Below are 21,092 nucleotides of genomic sequence, written 5' to 3' on the forward strand. Positions count from 1 at the left end.
CACAATATAAACAAAGTAATTAAATTAAACAACAAGTAAACAAACAAATTAAACAAAATAAAAATACAATCAAAGTAATTAAATTACGTAACTCGTTAATAAAAATTAATTAAAATTTTAAAAACTCATTAAAACTCATTAAAAACGCATTAAAATTACGTAACTAGGTCAAAAATAAATTAAAATTTAAAAATTAAATTCAAACTCATTAAAAATCTCATTAAAATTACGTAACTAGGTCACCTGCGGTGATTACGTCACAAGGTCAATGATGACGTCACAAGGTCAATGATTACGTCACAAGGTCACCAAAAGGTGACCTACTTCCCCACCACCTCCGCCAACCCCAGTTGGCGTAGTATTTTACTATATGTCTTTGCGCATCCTGCGCATCCTGCTCACCCACCCTTACCCTCCCGATGCGCCAGGCTGGGAGTATTTTGCTATATGTCATTGCGCATCCCGCGCATCCTGCTCCCGAGTATTTTACTATATGTCATTGTTCCTCACCCTCCCCACCTCCGCCAAAAATGATACCCAAAAGGGACCTAATATACTACTTACAGGGTCAACGTGTGTCCATACAATCTACAGGGTCCACGTGTGTCCATACAATCTACAGGGTCAACGTGTGTCCATAAAATCTACAGGGTCAACGTGTGTCCATAAAAATCTACAGTGTCAAGGTGTGTCAATTTACAAGGTCAACGTGTGTCAGCCTCGGGGTTCAACGGGTGTCCATACAATTTATACAATTAATGTGATTTTAATTACGACACAGTGTAGACAGTCATATAAAAAACTCAACCTATTTCAATATTTATTTTAGCATTCCTGGCTTTCGCTGCCCTGGCTAAGCAAACGTGGTTTCAAAAGTTTGTCTTAAAAAGTGGTTTCCAAACTTGGTCTAGTTTTTTTTTTTTTTTAAGATTCTTGACGGCTAGCATAAGATAGCAACGTGAATGTTTCAAAATGTGTGCTAAAAGTTAAGGATAAGTGTGTGTACAAATTCATTGGAAGCGGGGTAATACATTGAAGAATGCTTTGGTGAGTGATGGTAGGATTGCTGGGTGAGTGATGGTATGATGATTTGTTTTGCACTTGTATGATGTTTTGTGTGTGTGTGTGTGTGGGTGGGTGGGTGTATGTGTGTGTTTTGTGTGATGCACGGTTTAAAGAGCGATGGTAGGACAAATTTAGATATGTAGGTATGTAGGTGTGATTGAAGAAGGTTGTATTACAGAGTTCCAAGCATCTCTTTCGCCCCCCCCCCCCGAAGAAAGTCTACCGCCCACCCCCCCCCCCTAACTAAATCGAATTTATATAGAAAACAAACTTTTACCAGTGTCCGCCCCCCCCCCCTCCCGGAAATGTTGTCTCCCCCCCCCCCCCCCCCCCCCCACCGGAGAAGAAATAAATCTGGAGACACCGATTACAAAGAATAGGCCTATGTGCTAAACTAAAGTAAATGTTCTTTCAACTATGCAGGCATCCCTGTAGTATAATAAGTATAATAACATTTAGACACATAGTTTAAGCCCCCGACCCCCACTTCCCCCCACCCTCACCCCAACCTGAAACGTCCATCCGTATGTTACTTTCTGTAACCACGTGACCGTGCGTGTATCATGGTGCATCCAATTACCGCGTACATCGGTGTGACAGGCGACATCTGTCGGCAAATACGCTGTAACAAGTAAATATTTATCCTGCTTGGGCTTAGGTTTAGCGTTCTGTAAAGATGGATAAGCCAACACTGCTCGAGTTTTCCAATCATGCACAAACACCCACATACATAATTACATCGTTTCTTTTATATTGGCTGTACTATGTAACTACATAATTACACCGTTTCTTTTATATTGGCTGTACAATATAAATACATAATAAAATCGTGTCTTTTATATAGGCTGTATTATACAAATACATATTTGCGTTGTGTCTTTTATTTAGGCGGTATTATATGAATACATAATTAGGCCTACATCGTGTCTTTTGTTAAGGCGGTATTATATGAATACATAATTACATCATGTCTTTTATTTAGGCGGTATTATATGAATACATAATTGCATCGTGTCTTTTATGTAGGCAGTATTATAAAAGTGGATAATAGTGAAATGTTGCTCTACGTTTGTTTAACACTATAAAAAAATCATGGTAGGTTTGTCTACTGTTAACACTGTCACTTGTCACAATTGTTTACGGCAATTAGTCTCAGAGTTTCTTTCCGGCATCTCTTCGGGGAGCACTACCCCTCCCCCCTCCACCCCACCTGTAGAGATTTCAAAATATAAACCTTAAGAAATATATGCTTTAACTGTTGTCGCCCCCCCCCCCACCCCTCCCATATTATTTCGGGAGAAATCAGCCCCCCCCCCCATCTGAAAGAAACTATAGAAAACTTGATTGGTCGTAGCTGCCTACCCCTGTCCCTCTAATTATGTCCCTTGCAATCACTGCCAGTGTTTCTCGGGGGGGGGGGCACTTGATTTTTTTTTGGGGGGGGGGGCGGTCTACATTTACCGGGGGGAAGGGGGGAGGACACTAGTAGAAATATATGTTTACTATATAAATTCCATCTCGTTCAGGGTTGGGGCGGTAGACCCCCCCCCCCCCCCCCCGAAGAGATGCCTGGAATAAACTCTGATCACTACCTAGGCTTAAGAAACAGAGAAACTCTACTTGGTCTGGCATACGTACTATTCCCATCTAATAGGATCAACACCCCGCTTGACAAACAGAACGGCTCATATTACCACAACTGACCACACGCGTATTGATATCTTTGCCATAGCGGACGTAAAACACGTATTTATTTCACGGTAAACTTTTTAAAAAGTTCGTTATGACCACTTCAAGTCGCTGAATGGACATTAATCTCCCCGATAAAAAAGTCAAGTTAAACCTTTCAATTGTTCGGTTAGAAAGTGGGTTTTAATTATGGCATTAATTACCATTTCAAATGGTGAGCTATTCCCTCCCTAGAGTTTACAAGTTTAAAAAAAAAAACGCATAAAAAGCCGCGTCTGGTAAGCTGTTGTCTGCATCTGTCGTCTGCTGATCAATACCTCGTTTAAACAGACTAAATGTCACGCATTTAAATTGCTTTGGTCGGGGAATGGAGATTAGGTTTTTCCCTTGAGGTTTTCAAAATTATAACTTTATTAAATCTTCCAATTACAGACTTAATGTGTCTATATTTTGATCCGTTTGCTTAAAACAAAGAAATCCAAGTAAAATTTTGCTTTTTAGGAACAAAAAATATCTTGAGCGAAAAATGCACTATCATTGTTTTAACACATTACGTCAAAAGGGAACATACAAAAAAGTGTTTTATAAGCAAGAACAGGCATTTAAAAATCAACACATGCAGAAAATATTGATGCATTTAAAAAAATCAAAATAATCTTAGCCCTCCTGTAATACAGGAAGGCCCACCCTTTTTACCTGTTTGGACTCGTTTTCTTTTATTTGTGCCAGTTGTTGGTACTTTTGTTGGCATCCTCAATAGCTAAATATGCTTTCCTGACCCTGTTTTTGTAGCGAAACAGGCCTAATTTAGCGTTTTTCTTAGACAAGCTGCAACCCACTGCTGATATAAATATCTGGGTTGTAGCAGAGACCTGATTGAACTCCTCCAACGGCCAAAGTTGTGGCTAGAAAATACGCTTGGGGCAGCTACCCCAGATCATACTATGAAGGCTTTCATTAGCTTTCTGGGTCTTGCCCAGCAAGCACACCTTCAAAATAGTAGGCTCTGTCCGTTTTGTAGAAATGTTTTGACGTACGGTGCAACCTTGGGGGTTGGTGAAGGTTGTCGGCCTGCCTTTGTAAGTTTGTAAGAAGGCACAGACAAACCTTTGACTTTGGCCCCCAAATGAAAACACTAACAGTCTTGCCCCACGTCTTGAGGGCGGCCTGGTAGTACGACATGCTAACTACTGGCTCGGTCTTCCATCTACAATAAACTGTTTACATCTTCTGCTGAGCAAAGAACAAACAATTAGAGACTATTCTAAAACATATGGTAAACTCCATATCACTAACCCTAAACCTTGCACTAACCCTTGCACTAACGCCCTGATGTTTACGACTAGTATCAACCAAACACCCGGGTTCTATTTGTTTGGATTTTAGTTTGGAACTCCATTCTCGTCCGGCTGTTGAAAAAAGTAATTCAACAAAAAATTATAAAAGAAACAAATACCTGCATTTATTTATTATTATTGGATTGCTACGGTGGTAAAGATATAACTACCACCATCGTGCACTCTAACACGGATTACATTGACTGACTGAACTGATCTATCATTTAACTCGCAATAAAATGGACTGTTATGGCCGGCTTAGGCTCAACAAACTCACGGTAGATCTAGGAATGGGCCATTAACTGGTTTATGTTTGCTACGACTAGCAGATTGGTGTTTAGAGTAACCAGGAAATCAAGGGAAGCCACAACAGCTGGGGGAATGGCAACGTACTGTTGCCAGAAAGCTGCTGACGCCAGGATTACACAGTGACACGTTTACCATAAACAACGGATACGTCATTCGGTTTGTGTCTCTGTGTGTGTGTGGGGGGGGGGGGGGTATGTTGACGAAATTTATCATGTCGATTAGTTTTATATGGTCAGGGAGATGGTGTTGTAAGAATTCGTTTTTAGAACAATCTGTTGTTGTATCCGTCGTTATAATAGTGCGCCGTGTCTATCGTTATAACAGTATGTCGTATCCGTCGTTATAACAGTATGATTACACAGTCATTTCGAATATTAAACTTTTCCTAACCTGATAAAACATTTTATTTGCAATGGCAGCTTTTTTTGTGTTGTTGTTGAGTTTTTAAGGATGTATGTTTTACACATAAGGCTTGATCACAGTACGGTTCATACAGCTGCAGCCCCCCTTCTCCCCTCCTGCGTACGCCTCTGTCAAACATAGCTCCAAACCGTTATCTATTCTTAGCCCAGCGCTGTTTGCTTCTTGCCTCCTCGCGAAACAACTGCGGTAGGAAAGTAAAGGCAGTCATCAGGCCGGTTCTCGTAACGGCGCGCCACCGCCCGCCTCTCCACTTGCTATACCTGATACTACTGAAACAACTGCTCGGCACTGCCGGTCGATCTTTAAACATCGCTTCCCGCTCGCCCGCTAACAAACAAGGATTAATTAACTCAAGCGAGGACGGTTATGTTTACTAGCTGGCCATGACCAAGGTAGGTTTGTTTTTGTTTTTGAATTATTTTCACAATTTTTGTTTCGTTTCCTGGTTTGTGTTTTGAATGTTGTGGGGTGGCGTGCCCCGGCTGTGCTTTCTTTCAGTCCGTGCTGCCCCGGCCCTCTCATCCTTACCCGGGTGTAACACGACGCTGGAGCTGGCGCGTGTAGAATTAATGTGCTGTGTGCGCTGCTCATGGGGCCCCTCCCTGCGGTGATAAAGATGATAACAAGAACCCCTAGCGGTACAGAGACCGCGTTAGCAGACCGCTACACAGTTTCAGTTTTTAAAAGCCCCTGTACATAGAGGTTATATTATTAAATATTACTAACTAGTATAACAATAGGACCGGGTATTTTTATTTTAACAATTCATTGGCTAATTCTGCTAATACTTAAAAAAACTAATAAAAATAAACCGATGCGGCATTATATTTTAAATAAATAAGTAGGTCTAGAATCTAGATTCTAGTAATACTGTGTAGGCTAATAGATCTAGTAAGTAATAGGGCCTACTAGATTTATTACCCTGAAATATTAATTAATATTTATCTGTTGAGATAGGTAATGTGAATTCCTATTGAAATAGGACTTATTAACTAAACTATAGGCCTACTTAAAACTTCGTGGCTATTGGGTATATGGTGTATACTCATAGTCTACTAGATCTAGTTTGGCTAGTGATAAACTTGTAGACCCTAGATCTAGTAGCTGTACTGCTTAAACAGCTAAATTTATCAGTGGATAAATTATAGCAACATCCATGCACAAGAACGAAATAGTTTATGTTTTTTGACCTGGAGAATGCTTGTTCGAAATGAGTAAGTTTTCAATTCATTGGCTGACTAATGATGGGAATTTTTATGTTTGTTGTTAGAACACATAATAAAATCTAAATCGAGATCTAAGTAAGACTTGTCTCTGCCTGTTTCTTTTCATTTGAAATCTTATTTAATCGGCCCTAATTGATTCAATGTTAGCGATTGTTAACGATTAATGTAACACCCCCCCCCCCCCACCAAGAGATGTCTCGTAAGCTTTTCAAGACTCGAGTACTGAATGTTCATTTCGTAAATGCTTGTAGTTATTTGATGGTATTATTAAACACGTTTTAGCTTTTGTCCGCAACACTTCATAAGATTTAAAATAAATTTAAAATCGTATTGAAGTGGCTAATAAAGTATTTCCGTATAATTTATTAAATGCAAATTACTCTTTTAAGATCAAATTAGTAATGTAACAATCACCGTAATTAACATACGCGTTCTCTGTTATTTGTAACAAAAAAATATTCATTAATCTTTAACTGTATGTATGTATGTATGAATCGGCCCTATATATAATATATGTATGTATGTATAGGCCATATATATACTATATATATGGGCCTATTATTTTTTAAACGTGTAGCATATTTCAACAATGTAATCCACCTTGGTATTGTGTTCCTCAAATCACAGCAACTCTCTCCTGAAATATCAATAGCAATCGATTGTTTGATTCGATTTTAAACGTTCTTCAAAATAACCATGAACAGTACTAGAAAACAACATGAGTCATGCATGGATGAACCAGAGCCACAAGTAGGATGAACCTTGACCTATGTCATGGGAAACAGCGGTCTTTACTTGATAGCGGTTGGTCGTTTGTTCGTGTCGTCGTCGTGTGTACCCCGCTTTTTTCCCCTCCACTCTCCAGCAGTGGCCGACTATATCTGTGTATAGGGGTCAATTTCTGTGTGTTATTTAGGGGTCTGGTTCTGTGTGTAGGGATCATGTTGTGTATGTTATGTATGGGTCACGTTCTGTGTGTAGGGGTCACGATCTGTGTTTATGGGTCACGACCTATGTGTAGGGGTCAAGTTGTGTGTGTAGAGGCTAGCATCTGTGTATAGGGTTCACGACTAAATTTAAAGCTGGTGTGGGGGAGGGTCATCACGTCGACTGCCTGAGTGTTTGTGTGTACGTGTCGGTGTGTGTAATGAGTCAGTCTCTATGAAGTTTGGGGGAGTGGCCGGAGGGGGAGGGGTCATCACGGCGAAATAAATTATTATCAGAATGTGAGGGGCCATCGCCCCGACAAAGGTAGTTTTAAGATAGGTGCCACGTTTATGGTAGGGGTCATAGGTCAGATCTAGGACGACAACTTTAGGTTGACGCTTTAAAAAAAAAGATAAGCCTTTGAATCTCTGGACCAGGACCAAACCGTTAAGTCGAGGCAAAGTAGGCCGCGGCTCAGTCTAGTAATGTATTAAAATTGTAACTGATAAAGACAGGGATCTCTATAAACGCCAAATCTATGATTATTATAGCTCATCGTATCCAAAGTGTATCGCACTCTTTGTAACGACCGGTACGTAATAGGGATATTGCTTTTTAACTAATAAAATTTGGGCAATAATGTAATGGTTAGTACTATTATATGGTTTAGTTATGCGTAAGTTTTGTTTTTCAAAAACCTTAGCGAAGCCGAGAAAAAAAATGCCTAATTACATGTAGCTGAAACAATTGATCGAAAAAAAACACACACCAATCATGAAAAAAAAATTGATTAATACATAAATCCACCAAGAGGGGGAGAGTTCGTTTTTTATTTATCTTTTATCTAGCAGGTTTTTAAAACCGTAGATCTAGTAAATGTCACACTCAGGCCTGTAACTATCTTACATACAAACTTGAAGGAGCATAGTTTGATGAAACCATGCAGGGTGCAGCTAGGTATGTTAAACTTAGATGCATACGTTTTCATTGTACGATAAGAGATATTTGTAACTTGCGCGTCGATTTTGTGCGGGAAACGTCAGTCAATAGACCTGCATACGTTATCTCGACACAGTAGCTAATGTTTTTATTTTAATCTATTATTTATATGTATTTTATGATTTGAACATAAATTATGGTTATTTAACATTTAGTGAAATTATTACACTAGTGAATGATAAGGATTCTATTTATTTCGACATGAAATAGTACAAAATCCTTTTAAAAATGAACATTTATTTTAAGGTAGTTTCCTTCCACACAATTAGTCTGAAGAAAGTTTTTTGTTTAATTTTAACACGTGCGTTTCCGGGTTTTCCTCGAATTTCTACTATTTTTATTTTATTTGCGGGCATTCAGGGGCTTTATAACTCGCATTAAGTTTTTAACCTTCAGCATGGTAGTAATAGCCGACCCGTATTTTTTTTTACATATGGCCAATTGAAGTATCCTAGTTAAAGCCCTATGTAAGTATTGAGTAGAAGTACTGTAAACAATTAAATCACGTCTCCATTTTTTCACGAAAATTCACTGTTTACAAACGGCTAAATAGCCAGCGATGACCCCTTTAACGAATTTTCCCGGAAGAGACACTATGGTTTCGGGCACCCCGGGTTTGGTATACGCCCCTCACTAAGTTTCATGGGGTGGGTCTACTTTTTTATTATTCTTTTTTCCCCATTCACTCGTTCTAAATTAAGTTGACAGTGCATACGACTTAAGATATTTACTTCAAAACCCGATAAAGTAACTTGCATGTGTAACAGAAAAGGTCGGCTCTACGGCGGTAAACCAACTGTTGGCTAGCTAAATTTTGTTAACTCCCCTGTTGTTACTGAATTTAGTAATCTTTTAATTAAATTTTAACGACTAATTCAATATCTAATTAGATACGGTTAATATCTAATTAGATTAAAGGATTAGATAGTTTTGCAATGTCACTGAAGACGCTTGTATGTGGACAATTTAAAACGAAGTCGCCGCATTAGAAGTGGCTCTAAAATTGAGTTGCAACAGTTGTCACAAACGCACAAATAAACAGACATTGTGATTCAAACAAAATACAGTACATTTCAATAGAGCAACACGAGTAAGCCTTTGAGTGTGACGAAAATACCGGTCTAGTTGTGAAATGTTTGAGATCGTTGTAGGGATTAGCTGTAGCTGTTTGTTTTTCTTATCGTTGTAATGTGTTAACGTCACGTGTGTGTGTGTTTGTGTATGTGTGGGTTACCTATTTCTTATCTTTAGATAATCTCACGACTCTTCCTCCTTCAAATACAGTATTCGTGTTGTTGTGTGTGTTATTACCCATTCCTTATTTACAGTTTATATTACGTGTCTACATTGATAGTGGTGTCAATATTTCCCCCAACCCAGCACACCTCAGCCCCCAACACATTCAGCCCAACAACACACTTCCTACCCCGTTTCTCTCCCCCCCCCCCCCCCACCCCCAAACACATACACATCTTAACCAAACTAAGTTTCTCCATGATCTGACTGTAGTATAACTATTCCTGATCTGTGAATAGGCTTACATTTGACACACACACCAAATGGTCTTCCCCTCCCCCCCCCCCCCCCCCCCCCCATAAACATACACATCCTAGCCACTCTAAGTTTTTCCATGATCTGACTGTAGTATAACGTTTCCTGATCTATTATGTGTAGGCTTACATTTGACACACACACCAAATGGTTTCCCCCCTCTCCCCCCCCCCCCGCCGTCCCCCGTGTAACTGTAATGTTTACTTTTTTTAAAAATACCAGGATGCTCTTCCTTGACGCCGGCCATGACCTGGTTTAACCTAGAGCCGATGCCGTCTGCTCGTTTCAATGGTGCAGCCATTTTTTAAAGAGGCGGCTTTCAGGAGTCATGTCATGCATCCCACTGTCACCCCTCCCCCTTCCGCTTAACAACAGAAGGCAGTGTCGTTCCGCTCCCACACTATATGTACGTTTGAGTGTTGTCTAATGTGAAACCACCCCGCCTGTGTTTACGTGTAGCCGTGGCATTATTTTTGTTGTTTTGTTTTTTACACTTTAAGCTTCTTCATCATGTTTTGTTAAAGTTTGTTTCTAGACCACGTATTTATAGTTTCTATCCTATATAATTATAAGGTGGGTGGTGTGTGTGTGGGGGGAGGGGTGTCACCTTTCGATTAGCCATACAGTCATACACGTCATCAGTGTTTCTTTCAATTTTCTCCAGGGGGGGGGGGGCGGACAATGGTAATAGTATATATTCTCTATATAGATCCTGTTTCGTTTGCTTCGGGGGGGGGGGGGGGGTGGGGGGTTGAAGGCGGTAGACGATCTTCGTGTGTGTTGGGGGGGGGGGGGGGGCGAAGAAATGATTGAAAGCAACTGTGTGTCATCAAATCTCTTATATTACCATTATAAAAGTATTTTAACAATCCCAACTCATTATCTCCATAGCTCACACTTTTACGATACGTGTATGTAGGTATGGTTAGCCATTTCATAAATAGCACAGTTTTCCACTCATCTCCTTGACCTCAGCTTGGTTCGAACCCTCTGACCCCGAACTCTCTGACCCCGAACTCTCTGACCCCGAACTTTTCGAACCCGAACCCGAAACCTCTAACCCCCCTATTCAACCTGAATTTGTTAAGCGAAAGCTCTCCGGCCGAGGTTTAACTTAATGTGTAGACCGACATAACCTAGTCAGCGTCTACACAATTTGATGAATCTTTTGTTTCAGCTCAAATGATTTGAAAACAAAAATAATAATCAATCGCAGATCTTAACAGCCCAGTTATAAATCATGTACGGCTTTAAGTAGTATCGCTGGGGGGTAAACTCGGCAGGCATAAATATTTAATGGCTGTTTTGTTTACAAAGTTTGACTGTGAGATGTGTTGATGTGAAGGTAATTCGAACCCCTCCCCCCTCCTCCAGTTCCGGACTACCCCACCCAACCCTTCCCACCCATCTCCTTGTATTTGGTGGAAGAAATGATCAACTACAGGTGAAGCTGTAAGTATCGATTTCTTCCCTTTCAATTGAACCAGTCCTAGCACTGAGGCTAATCTTGTTTGAGAAAGTGCTCCGATGCATTTTTGAATAGAAAACCTGTTCGCCCGTGGGTTATGTCTTTCTCTTTGGTGGGGGGGGGGGGGTGGGGGGGTGACCTGGGTCAGAGGTCAACTACTTTAGCAAAGCGCGTGATCTTTTTATATATCCACTAATAAATTATGTCTGGCGTGGCAGGGATGAGGTGGGTGGCGACGAATCGATGAGGTCCAATGGAGAAAAATACACTTTCTATATCTTGCGCTTAGAAATCTTTATGGTAGATTGCTGTAATTGAACAATATACATTAACATCAAAAGCCGACTCAGATCTTTACATTACGGAAGATTCGGTTGAGCGGCTACGCATATAGGATGTTCATGCTGTTATATCTGAAGTGAGACATACGTCTTAAAGTAATAAAAAATATGTTGAAGGAAAGGGCTTTGTCTAGTGGAGAAATAATGACGTTTGAAAGAATGCATTGTATTTGTGCAACATGGTGTAACACGGTGCTAGTTGTATTGTTTGAGTGGGGAGGGAGGGAAGCGTATGGATGTGCACAGAGAAAATCAAACATATGTTTCAACACAATCCTGACATGGAGTAATGATTTTTCTTCACAGTTGGCCTTTCACGTCTAAAAGAAGGAAGGTGGGGGAGGGGAGGGGGGGGGGAGTGTGAGAGCGGAAGAGAAAGGGGTGGGGGAGGTTGTGGAAGGGGCTGGACGAATGCTGACGGCCCGAACAAAAGAAAGATTGCGAATGAACCTGTACGGGCGATTTGATGTGCTGTTGCCATGGTTACAACATGGGCCATAATCCGTGATTGTTTAAAGCTAGGGGGCATTAGCGTGAGGCACTTGTTGCATAATGGTAGGTAAAGGGGAGACGTGTATACGGTCAAGCTGTTTAACCGGCACATAGCGGGGGGGGGGGCATATAACAAGGATATTACCGCCATTTAATACAGTAAACGGTATACAGCAGGGGGAGTAAATCGTAAAATATTATGGGCATTAATCGACATGTATTTGGTGAAGAAGGTGCCATGCATCAGGGGGGAATAACATGTGGCATTGAGTAGTTCGAAGCTGAAGGCAGGGCGTCAAAATAATCCCTTCATATCAGAGGCGTATCCAGGTTTTCGTTGTAGGGGGAGCGAAATGAGCAAAGAAAGGCGCCGAATTTTTAACACGTGTATATATATATATATATATATATATATATATATATATATATATATATATATATATATACACTACAACCAAAAACAATAAACGCAACAGAATCGGTTTTGTAACTCATGTAAAAAAAAATTTTTACATAATAATTCCTGTGACATTAATTAAGACAAGCGAAATAGGGGAAATAATCACTCTCTTAATATAAATATGTGGATATCTACATATTTAATTATAAATGTCAAAACAATTCAATAATTACTTTAGAATGTAAAAAAAGTTGTTTAACAATATTCGGGTTTACAAATTTTTTTTTGTCTACAATCAGAATTAAATATATCGTCATCATAAATGCTAAAGTATCACAGCATTATTAAAGTTTTTGAAATCAGAGTTGGTATAAAAACACGCTTTAAAATAAAATAGATAAACATTTGGAATTATAGCTTACATTTAACTAAAATATCGGTCTATAGTTCAGATCACACATCTTTAAATAACCAATTCAGAGTGAACATAGCGTCAGTTTTAGATGCCTGTTCTAAACATACATATTCAATTACACATTTATACTGATTCAGAAATAGATTTGAATAAGTAGCAGTGGTATTATGACAATATTTTTTTTACAGAGGGGTCCATGGGGGGAGGGGGGTTGTAACTTTCATATAATTTGTAATCGTAATCACTATCGCCCAAACTGTCATAATACTACTACTTCATTGTGATGACGTTGTTGACCTTGTCAAAATTTCCCCACCACTACGCAGTTTGCCCATAAGTAAATTTAAATAGAGGTGCCACATCAGTTGTATTTGTGTCTGTATTGTAATTTTTTTTTTAAATTAATTACACGATTAAAACTGTATATATAAAGTAATTATGCCATTAAAAAACCTCTACGGGTAGTACCACTTGGCAAGAGGGGTGTTAAGTTTAAGGCAACTGTATAACGTATTTGCTTAAGAATAATTGATCTAGAAAATATTATACATAAATCTTCACATATAATTACTTTATATATACAGTTTTAATCGTGTAAAAAAACCCTCTGGCCATTTTATGCATTAAAATTGCAATGCATCGTAATTGTTTATTTTTAGAATGACAAACTTGATTCAGCTGTTAATACGTGTTGTAAACGTAGACGCTACTAGACTGGAACAATTCTGCTTTATTGCTGCATGAAAAGAAATCTTGTGATTTACATAGATGTGCCAAACAAAAATAATTTTTTAACAAAAATCATTGTTTAAAACTTTGAGTTTAAAAAGTTTCCAAAAAGGCGCCACTTTGCTGAAAATGGCCAGAGGGGGAGCGGCCGCTCCCCCTGCTCCCCCCCTGCGTACGCTACTGCTTCATATTACGTCATACGACGCAACGGTAGGCCCTTGGTATGCCATGGCAACACAAATCCCTTCATGTGATGGGGCAGCATAATCTCTTTATATGACGTGGCAACATAACCACTTCATGTGAACTATTTCGCAATCCTTTAAAAAACATTATATAACCTAGTCGTACTTAAAGTGTTGATTCGGCGTGTTCCCGCCGATAAAACGTGTGACCTCCCAACTTTTGAATCTATCTCTAGTCACATCTGCTGCAGAACTGACAGTATTTTTTAGCCCTGATCGAACAGAATTATACTTCACATTTTTATTTTATTTTATATTATACTGGAATCTAACTGTTCTTGAACCGCTAAATAATACCAAGCCCTCTGCGCATAATAATTGTAAAAGGAGTCTACTGCGCATGCGTCATGGACAAGACAAATATTGTCTTATTGTTACGGGTCGGCAACACGCGGCATTAATCCGCTGATGAATTTTTATTAGATATAAAAACGTTTAATCCGCTGATGAATTTTTATTAGATATAAAAACGTGGTTCTTAGAAGACGAAAATTGGGTAGAAATCAACTTCTAACTTTTTGTTTGCATACCTTTTTGTGCGTCTTGAGGAGCCTAATTTGTTTAGCAGAAATACATTGTCTTATATTTGCAGACATCATTTTTACCTCTGATCAATGAGATATGAACACCGGAGTGTAATTGAGTGAGGAGGTGGTTTGTGTGTGTGTGTGGGGGGGGGGGGGGGGGGTAATGTGACGTTTATTGTTTGCTGCCATCGCTAATGTCCCACGAAGGTTGATATACAAACTGTGACTGAACACTGCCTAAATATTTGCTGGATCGACTTAACAACGCCGGCTCAAATCGATGGTATAAAAGGTGGTGTTAGCTAATGAATGTTCATCTATTATTTGGTTACGCCTAACACTGTTGGTCCGTGTAGGGCAGGCAGATGTTTCCAAGCGTTCGTCTAGTCCACCATTTGACGTCATTAATATTGCTAGCGGTGAGTCGACAACTTGACGCTGTTTGTTTGGTAAACGGAAAAAAAGTCACAGGAAAAAAAAAACACAGAAAAAAAGTCAGTTTTTGCTAGGAAAAAAAGTCACAGAAAAAAAGTCACAGTGGAAAAATTTTATCGGAAAAAAAAGTCACAGAAATAAAGTCACAGAAAAAAAGTCACAAAAATATTTTTAGAAATATTTTTATTTTTTTTTGTTTAGAATTGTAAAATTTTGTATGTTTATTGTTGTGGGTTGTATTTTTTATAGCATAAATTATTTATAGACGTTAAAAGCATTATGGTTTATAACAATTGTAAGTAAAAAATATTCTAATATAATTTACACAACAATCTTAACATGTGTTACGTATTTAGTTAAAAACGCGGTAGAAAATTTAATTATAAAAGAAATTTAGGCAAATTTTGCCGTAGGCTATTCTCTGGTCGGCCTCTCCTCAGTAGGCATTGTCCGAACATATTTTGTGTTGTTGTCGTCATGCGTCAATGACAGCCTTTCAACCTTGTCGGCTTTCTGTTTTGATCCTAAGTTTTGTTATGTAATGAGCGTGATAAATGTGGGCAGTAAAGGTGGTTGAACTAAACACCTAAACATAACTATTGTTGCCATGAGTTGAGGGCAGCAAGTCAGATGAACTTACCATTTCACGGTAATTTAATGTTGGTATTTAAAAAAAAAACAGGATTAAAACCGTGGACTTTCGAGCATTCTATTAAACGCTACTAATCTTAGGTTTAACATAATTACAATCTAATTATAATCTTCATACTAAATATTTTTAGATGAATTATAAAAATTACTATGCGTATACAGCCTACACACATTACATTTAATTAATCCTAAGTTAATTTGCACTCTCTGAATATTTAATACATAAAAGTATTAACAAATCCCATGCAGATATATATTTGTGACTTTTTTTCCTGTGACTTTTTTTCCTGTGACTTTTTTTCCTGTGACTTTTTTTCTGTGTTTTTTTTTCCTGTGTTTTTTTTTCCTGTGACTTTTTTTCCTACAATCGTTTATTTGTCCGACCAAGTTATGATGTATGAACACCACCGACACAAAGACCTCAGTAGTATTTCTTCCAGACTTTGTTCTCTGGGGGGGGGGGGGGAATGGGGGACTTGACATTTTCCGGGGGGGGGGGGCGGACACTAGTAAAAGTATATGTTTATTATATAAATTCATCTCGTTCGGGGGGGGGGGGGGGGGCGGTAGACTTTCTTCGGGGGGAATAAACTCTGGACCTCAGGTCCATGGGAAGTTTACTTTCCCTGCCCAGGTCTGAAAAGGTTTTTGAGATACAGCTCTGATTAAAGTATTCATGTTCATGCGCCCCCCCCCCCCCGCCCCTCCCAAAGATAACACTATTAAAATAAAATACTTAAAAAAAACTTTTTAAAAAACCACGTTTTTCTTGTGGACTAAAAAGTAGAAAATAACTATTTACATACATTTGATGACAAAAAACGTGGGTCGGGCAGATGGGTCGGGAAATTTGATGGTGAACGTACCCACGTTTTTTGTCATCAAATGTATGTAAATAGTTATTTTCTACTTTTTAGTCCACAAGAAAAACGTGGTTTTTTAAAAAATTTTTTTTTAAGTATTTTATTTTCTACTTTTTAGTCCACAAGAAAAACGTGGTTTTTTAAAAAGTTTTTTTTTAAGTATTTTATTTTCTCCTTTTTAGTCCGTTGCTACACATGAAAAACGTGGTTTTTAAAAAAGTTTTTTATATAGTTTATTTTCTACTTTATCTAATGACTTGATTAAGTATGAATTGACTAAGTGTTTATAAATACACGGACTAAAAAAATCTTGAGCGACCAGGATTCGAACCTGGGTTGTCGCGGCCACAACGAGAAGTACTAACCACTATACGATCACGGCCAGCGCGCTCACATCGATTGGGGCCGAAGTAACTGTGTCGATAAGCCTCCAGTCTTGTCGGTATCTTTAGAAATCATGTCCTCAATTTTATGGTCCTTGGGGCGTAATTAAATTAAGCTAATTACGGTCTCTAATTGCTAGTTTTTATGATTGCATCTGAAATTGTTAGGCGAAAGTAGCATGCATGCCAAATTTCAGGTCTATAGAGCAATCAGAAGTGGGCTAATTTTCGATGTCAATTTTAACAACAAACACACGCGAAGCTGAGTTAATAAAAACGTGTTAATATACTGATACGTGTAAACCCCCCCCCCCCCCCCCCCTCAGTCACACAAATAATATAAAATACGTGTCGTCGTCCTCCCCCCTTCCGCGTTAGTTTGAGAACCAGCCTTGAATAATTGACCAGATGGCATCAGACCGCCACCACAGCATTATGGCTGTTGTTTTGATGGCCGATACTGGTGTTGATTTCCTATTTTCTATTACTTTTTTCACTTGAAGCACAGGTTGACGCCCACTCGGCCTGAATGTGCTAGCCCCGGGCTTTAATGAATAACCAAAAACAACGCGACCTCTGTCGATGTCAGGTCTTTATTGTGGGCCTAGCACAATATTGGTGTCCTTTTAGCATGATATGAATGTTATTTATTTATGGATAGCTCATATGAATGTCACTGTATGCATGTCATATGACACCGTCTGTTTGCGTGTAGCTTTCACCGTATCATCACTATTGCAGTATTTTCACCATATCATTACTATTGTAATATTTTCATCAAATCATTACTATTGTAATATTTTCATATCATTACTATTGTAATACGTTCACCGTATCATTACTATTGTAATACTTTCATCATATCATTACTGTTGTAGTATTTTCACCATATCATTACTATTGTAATACTTTCAACATATCATTACTAGTATAATATTTTCACCATAAGAATACCCCTGTGATATTACCACTCTCTACAATGTTTGTACCACCACCACCATATGTGTACATATATGCTCTAATCTACCAGATCCTTATCTTTGCCCGCATATAACTGAATGCCACTCGGAATGGGCAACTGAGTGTGTGTGTGGGGGGGGGGGGGTTAGACTGAGTGTGTGTGTTGGGGGGGTAGACTGAGTGTGTGTGTTTGGGGGGGGGGGGGTAGATTTAAAGCGATACGATTCCTGCTGCTATAGTATGAGAGCGTAGGCTTTGTAAAGGCGTGTTTATTTGCGACATTAACCCCCCCCCCCCCTCCCCCAGACGTCGATATTTACTGAGCAAACTGAGCATACTTGAGTATACTGAAAGCTAACACCAACACAATTACATGTGTTAGCAGCGTTAGAATCCAGCTGTTCAGTTGTACAGGGATCTGTACGTCCTGCAGCTAGCCGCACCAACCAGGTTAAACTTGCACACCCCCCCCCCCACACACCCACACCCCCACACACACCTACACACACACATACACACACATACACACACACTTTAGCAGACTTAACGTTCCACTAGACGTTCCACTGTATAAGTTTTGTACCTGACACTCCATACCCTTTCCAATGCCAATCTTAAGCGTAAAACCCATCCCACGACTAAGCTTAAAACCCGTAACGCACACAACACCAACACTGTTCAATTCTGTCATAGCCAGATACGGGCTTGCCAGTATTTTATTGTCTCGACTTTCAGCTCTATAAATTCTAATATTGTCGACTTCCAAAACAAAACAAAAAATACCACTATAATTTAACTTTGCCATTGCATTCCTCAACAGCCTCGCCATAATGTTAACACATCCATTTGTACAACGCAAAGATTATCTCTCATGGAATTCTAAATCTGGACGCGCCTACGTGGTGTGTACCAAACACCTCATAACGCCCAGGATACTCCTCGCTGTTTTCATGTTTAATTGGCTGTTACATTAATTGACCATTTACCGTGGTGTAGGTTGTTCGTCACGATAGAAAACCTATTAACACATCATAAGTTCATCGTGCATATGATCAAATTAAAGCTGAAAACGTCTTTGTCAAAGCAACGAGCTCAGCTGAGTGCTTTCTGTGTTGTGTATGACTTCAATGTTTCTTTCAGACATTTTTTATCCGGGGGCGGGGGTAGGAGCGGACTTGTATTTCCGGAGAGAGCGGGGGCGAAACAGGTTGAAATATAAAGATTTTGTACATACATTCTATTTCGTTCTGTTGGTGGGGGTGGGGGGGGGGGGAATGGAAAAACGATCCGATTAAACTTTAGAGTTACGGAGTCATTGGAAGGTTACAATGGCGTGTCGTTTTAATATGGGGTGCTCAGTAGATCGTGTCGACATCATGTCATTCTCGAGTGGGATCTAATGTCGGGTTATTCTATATAGGGGGGTCGTCCATAAATGACGTCACACTCGTAGGGGGGAGGGGGGGGGGGCGTAATTTTGTGACGGTGTGTGACTAGGGGGAGGGGGGAGGTTAAGATGGTGTGACGTCACTTTTTTGCATTATAAAAAAGCAATGTTAGAAAACGAGTTTTAAACGTTATTTCGCGTTTTAGAAAACGGTTTTAATAAATGGTAATAGGAATTGATGAAAATACTCTTTGTTGACAGAGTTCTGACCCCTGTATGTCGGGTCGTTCTAGAGAGGGACCCTACATGTTAGGTCATAGAAAAGCTCTCCAAACGTGATTACACTGCTATAGAAATCTATTCAACGTTGTTTATTTAAATCGTCCAATGACACGGCTTTGCCATGCTAATTTCGAATTTGTGTGTAATCAATCGTCTTCGTGCCCGCACACATGTAATCTTATACGTACTCACGCACACGTGCCCGCGCACAAAGCAACACGTGGTTACAAGCTCATGCACGCATGCACACGCAAACACACACAATGTATTAAGCAAACAATGTAAAATGCTTGCAAGAAGGAAAGCAAAAGGTTACTGAACATCCAACAGTTTGTTAGTCTTGCCATCATAAGCCGAGGTTCTTTCTACAGCTTTTATATTTGATAAGGCCCTCATACGTCTGAGGACCCGGCTCTGCTTGTAAACCTTTAGCGTGAACGACAGCTCACCAGACCATGTAGGGGTGGGGGGTGGTAGGGAGCGCGCTTACAGCTTGTTTTCTAGCGTCTCCCAGAAGATAATTATACATATATATATATAGATAGATAGGGCCCTCATACGTCTGAGGGCTTAAAGCTTTAAACCAAATGTTTTCGCGTTAAAAAAAATTCCGACAGTCGATATACGATTTGCTTTTTTATACAATATCTAGTAATTTTTTCATCAGAGGTTATTTTCGGTGAGGGTGGGGTGAAATAATTGGTCAAACCATTCGCCATCGGGTTTCGACACGGATTAAAGTTGTCAACGTAAATGATAACAATTTAGATATGCAAACAACAACTTAGGCAAATAACAAAATTTAGCCGCGGTGTACTTGATAAATACGACTGCTGATACATTGACATTTGGCTAGATTCTTGATGTCAGACAGATAAATAGGGGTCGGCGTGGTCGAGTCGGTAAAGCTCATGGTTGCTAAACTGAAAAGTCTCGAGTTCGAACCCTCGGGCAGATGAGGCTCGTTAGCTGGGGACAGCCACTCTTCTAGGAGAGACAACTCCAAAATCAAACAACTGCTGCCTTGTAGTTTGTTCTTCGTGGACAAAGGCTATGGAAGCAAATCCAAAAAGAAATGCAGGCTGAAATCGGAGTAAATGGCCCCAATGGCGCATAACCAGTTGACACGTAATCCTTAATTGTGGTGCCTAAATGTCATGACAGGCCACTTATTTAGTGAGGCCGTCCCTTTGTTAAGTACTATAAGTGATACGTTAATATTTCAGGCATTTCTTCTCATGTCAAGTTAGTAACTGTACAATTTAGACTGGTATGATGTATGCCATCCTTGTATGTTCTTCTTAAACTTTTCCCTGTATCATACTAATCGTAGCTATCTAACCCAATAACACTACTGCATATCAAATTACTTTTGAAAAAGGAAAATGTATTTTGACGATCAATAACAAGCAGTCTCAGGCGATGCTATTTGTTCAATGCTGAGACTTTTGGTGTTCCTTAAGTTACCAGTTTAATGTTTGTTTATCGATAAGTTTTTATCATCTTAGTTTAATCTTTTCAAGAATTATGCACAATCCAACTAGCTTCGAATATCAAAATGTTTAAACCGGTCTGTGCCTGGGTTCACTGATATGTGTTTCACGTGACATTTTTGGTGTGTAGGGGCCAGGTATTGGTGTGTAAGGGCCAGGTATTGATGTGTAGGGGCCATTTTTTTGGTGTAGGGGCCATGTATTGATGTGTAGGGGCCAGGATTGTATGTGTTAGTAAATGAGAGCCAGGTTGTGTGAACTCGCGGCCCATATTTGACCTATTTTGTTGGCAAACACACCTAGATTATTGCTTTGCGTTTTTCTGACCTTTAACCTTCGATATTACAGAAGCTAATATGATACCCTCTCACGATTCTTCTTACGTATATTTGGTCACAGTTTTTGGCCTGATGAGTTTTTCGCAAGTAGCGACTCTCCAATAATATGTGCAGGTAGCGACCCTTCGATAATAAAATTAAAAACAATGATTTATCT

At 39.4% G+C, this 21,092-nt stretch overlaps 1 protein-coding gene across 2 annotated transcripts in view; it reads left to right on the forward strand.

Moving 5' to 3' along the window:
• Window positions 1-972: 972 nt before the first annotated feature.
• Window positions 973-21,092, forward strand: part of LOC131931628 (putative methyltransferase-like protein 24) — a 49,162-nt gene continuing 29,042 nt past the window's right edge. Inside the window, exon 1 of one of the 2 annotated variants that reach the window (XM_059288437.1) lies at window positions 973-1,047. In XM_059288437.1, the coding sequence (XP_059144420.1) occupies window positions 1,040-1,047 (8 nt within the window). In that variant the 5' untranslated portion in view covers window positions 973-1,039. Of the gene's footprint in view, window positions 1,048-5,027; window positions 5,216-21,092 lie in introns of those variants that run through there. The other variant, XM_059288438.1, reaches the window with a different exon arrangement.

Source organism: Physella acuta, unplaced genomic scaffold (assembly GCF_028476545.2).
Source record: "Physella acuta isolate Inbredline_101_S28 unplaced genomic scaffold, ASM2847654v3 ptg001995l, whole genome shotgun sequence".
Classification (NCBI taxonomy): domain Eukaryota; kingdom Metazoa; phylum Mollusca; class Gastropoda; family Physidae; genus Physella; species Physella acuta.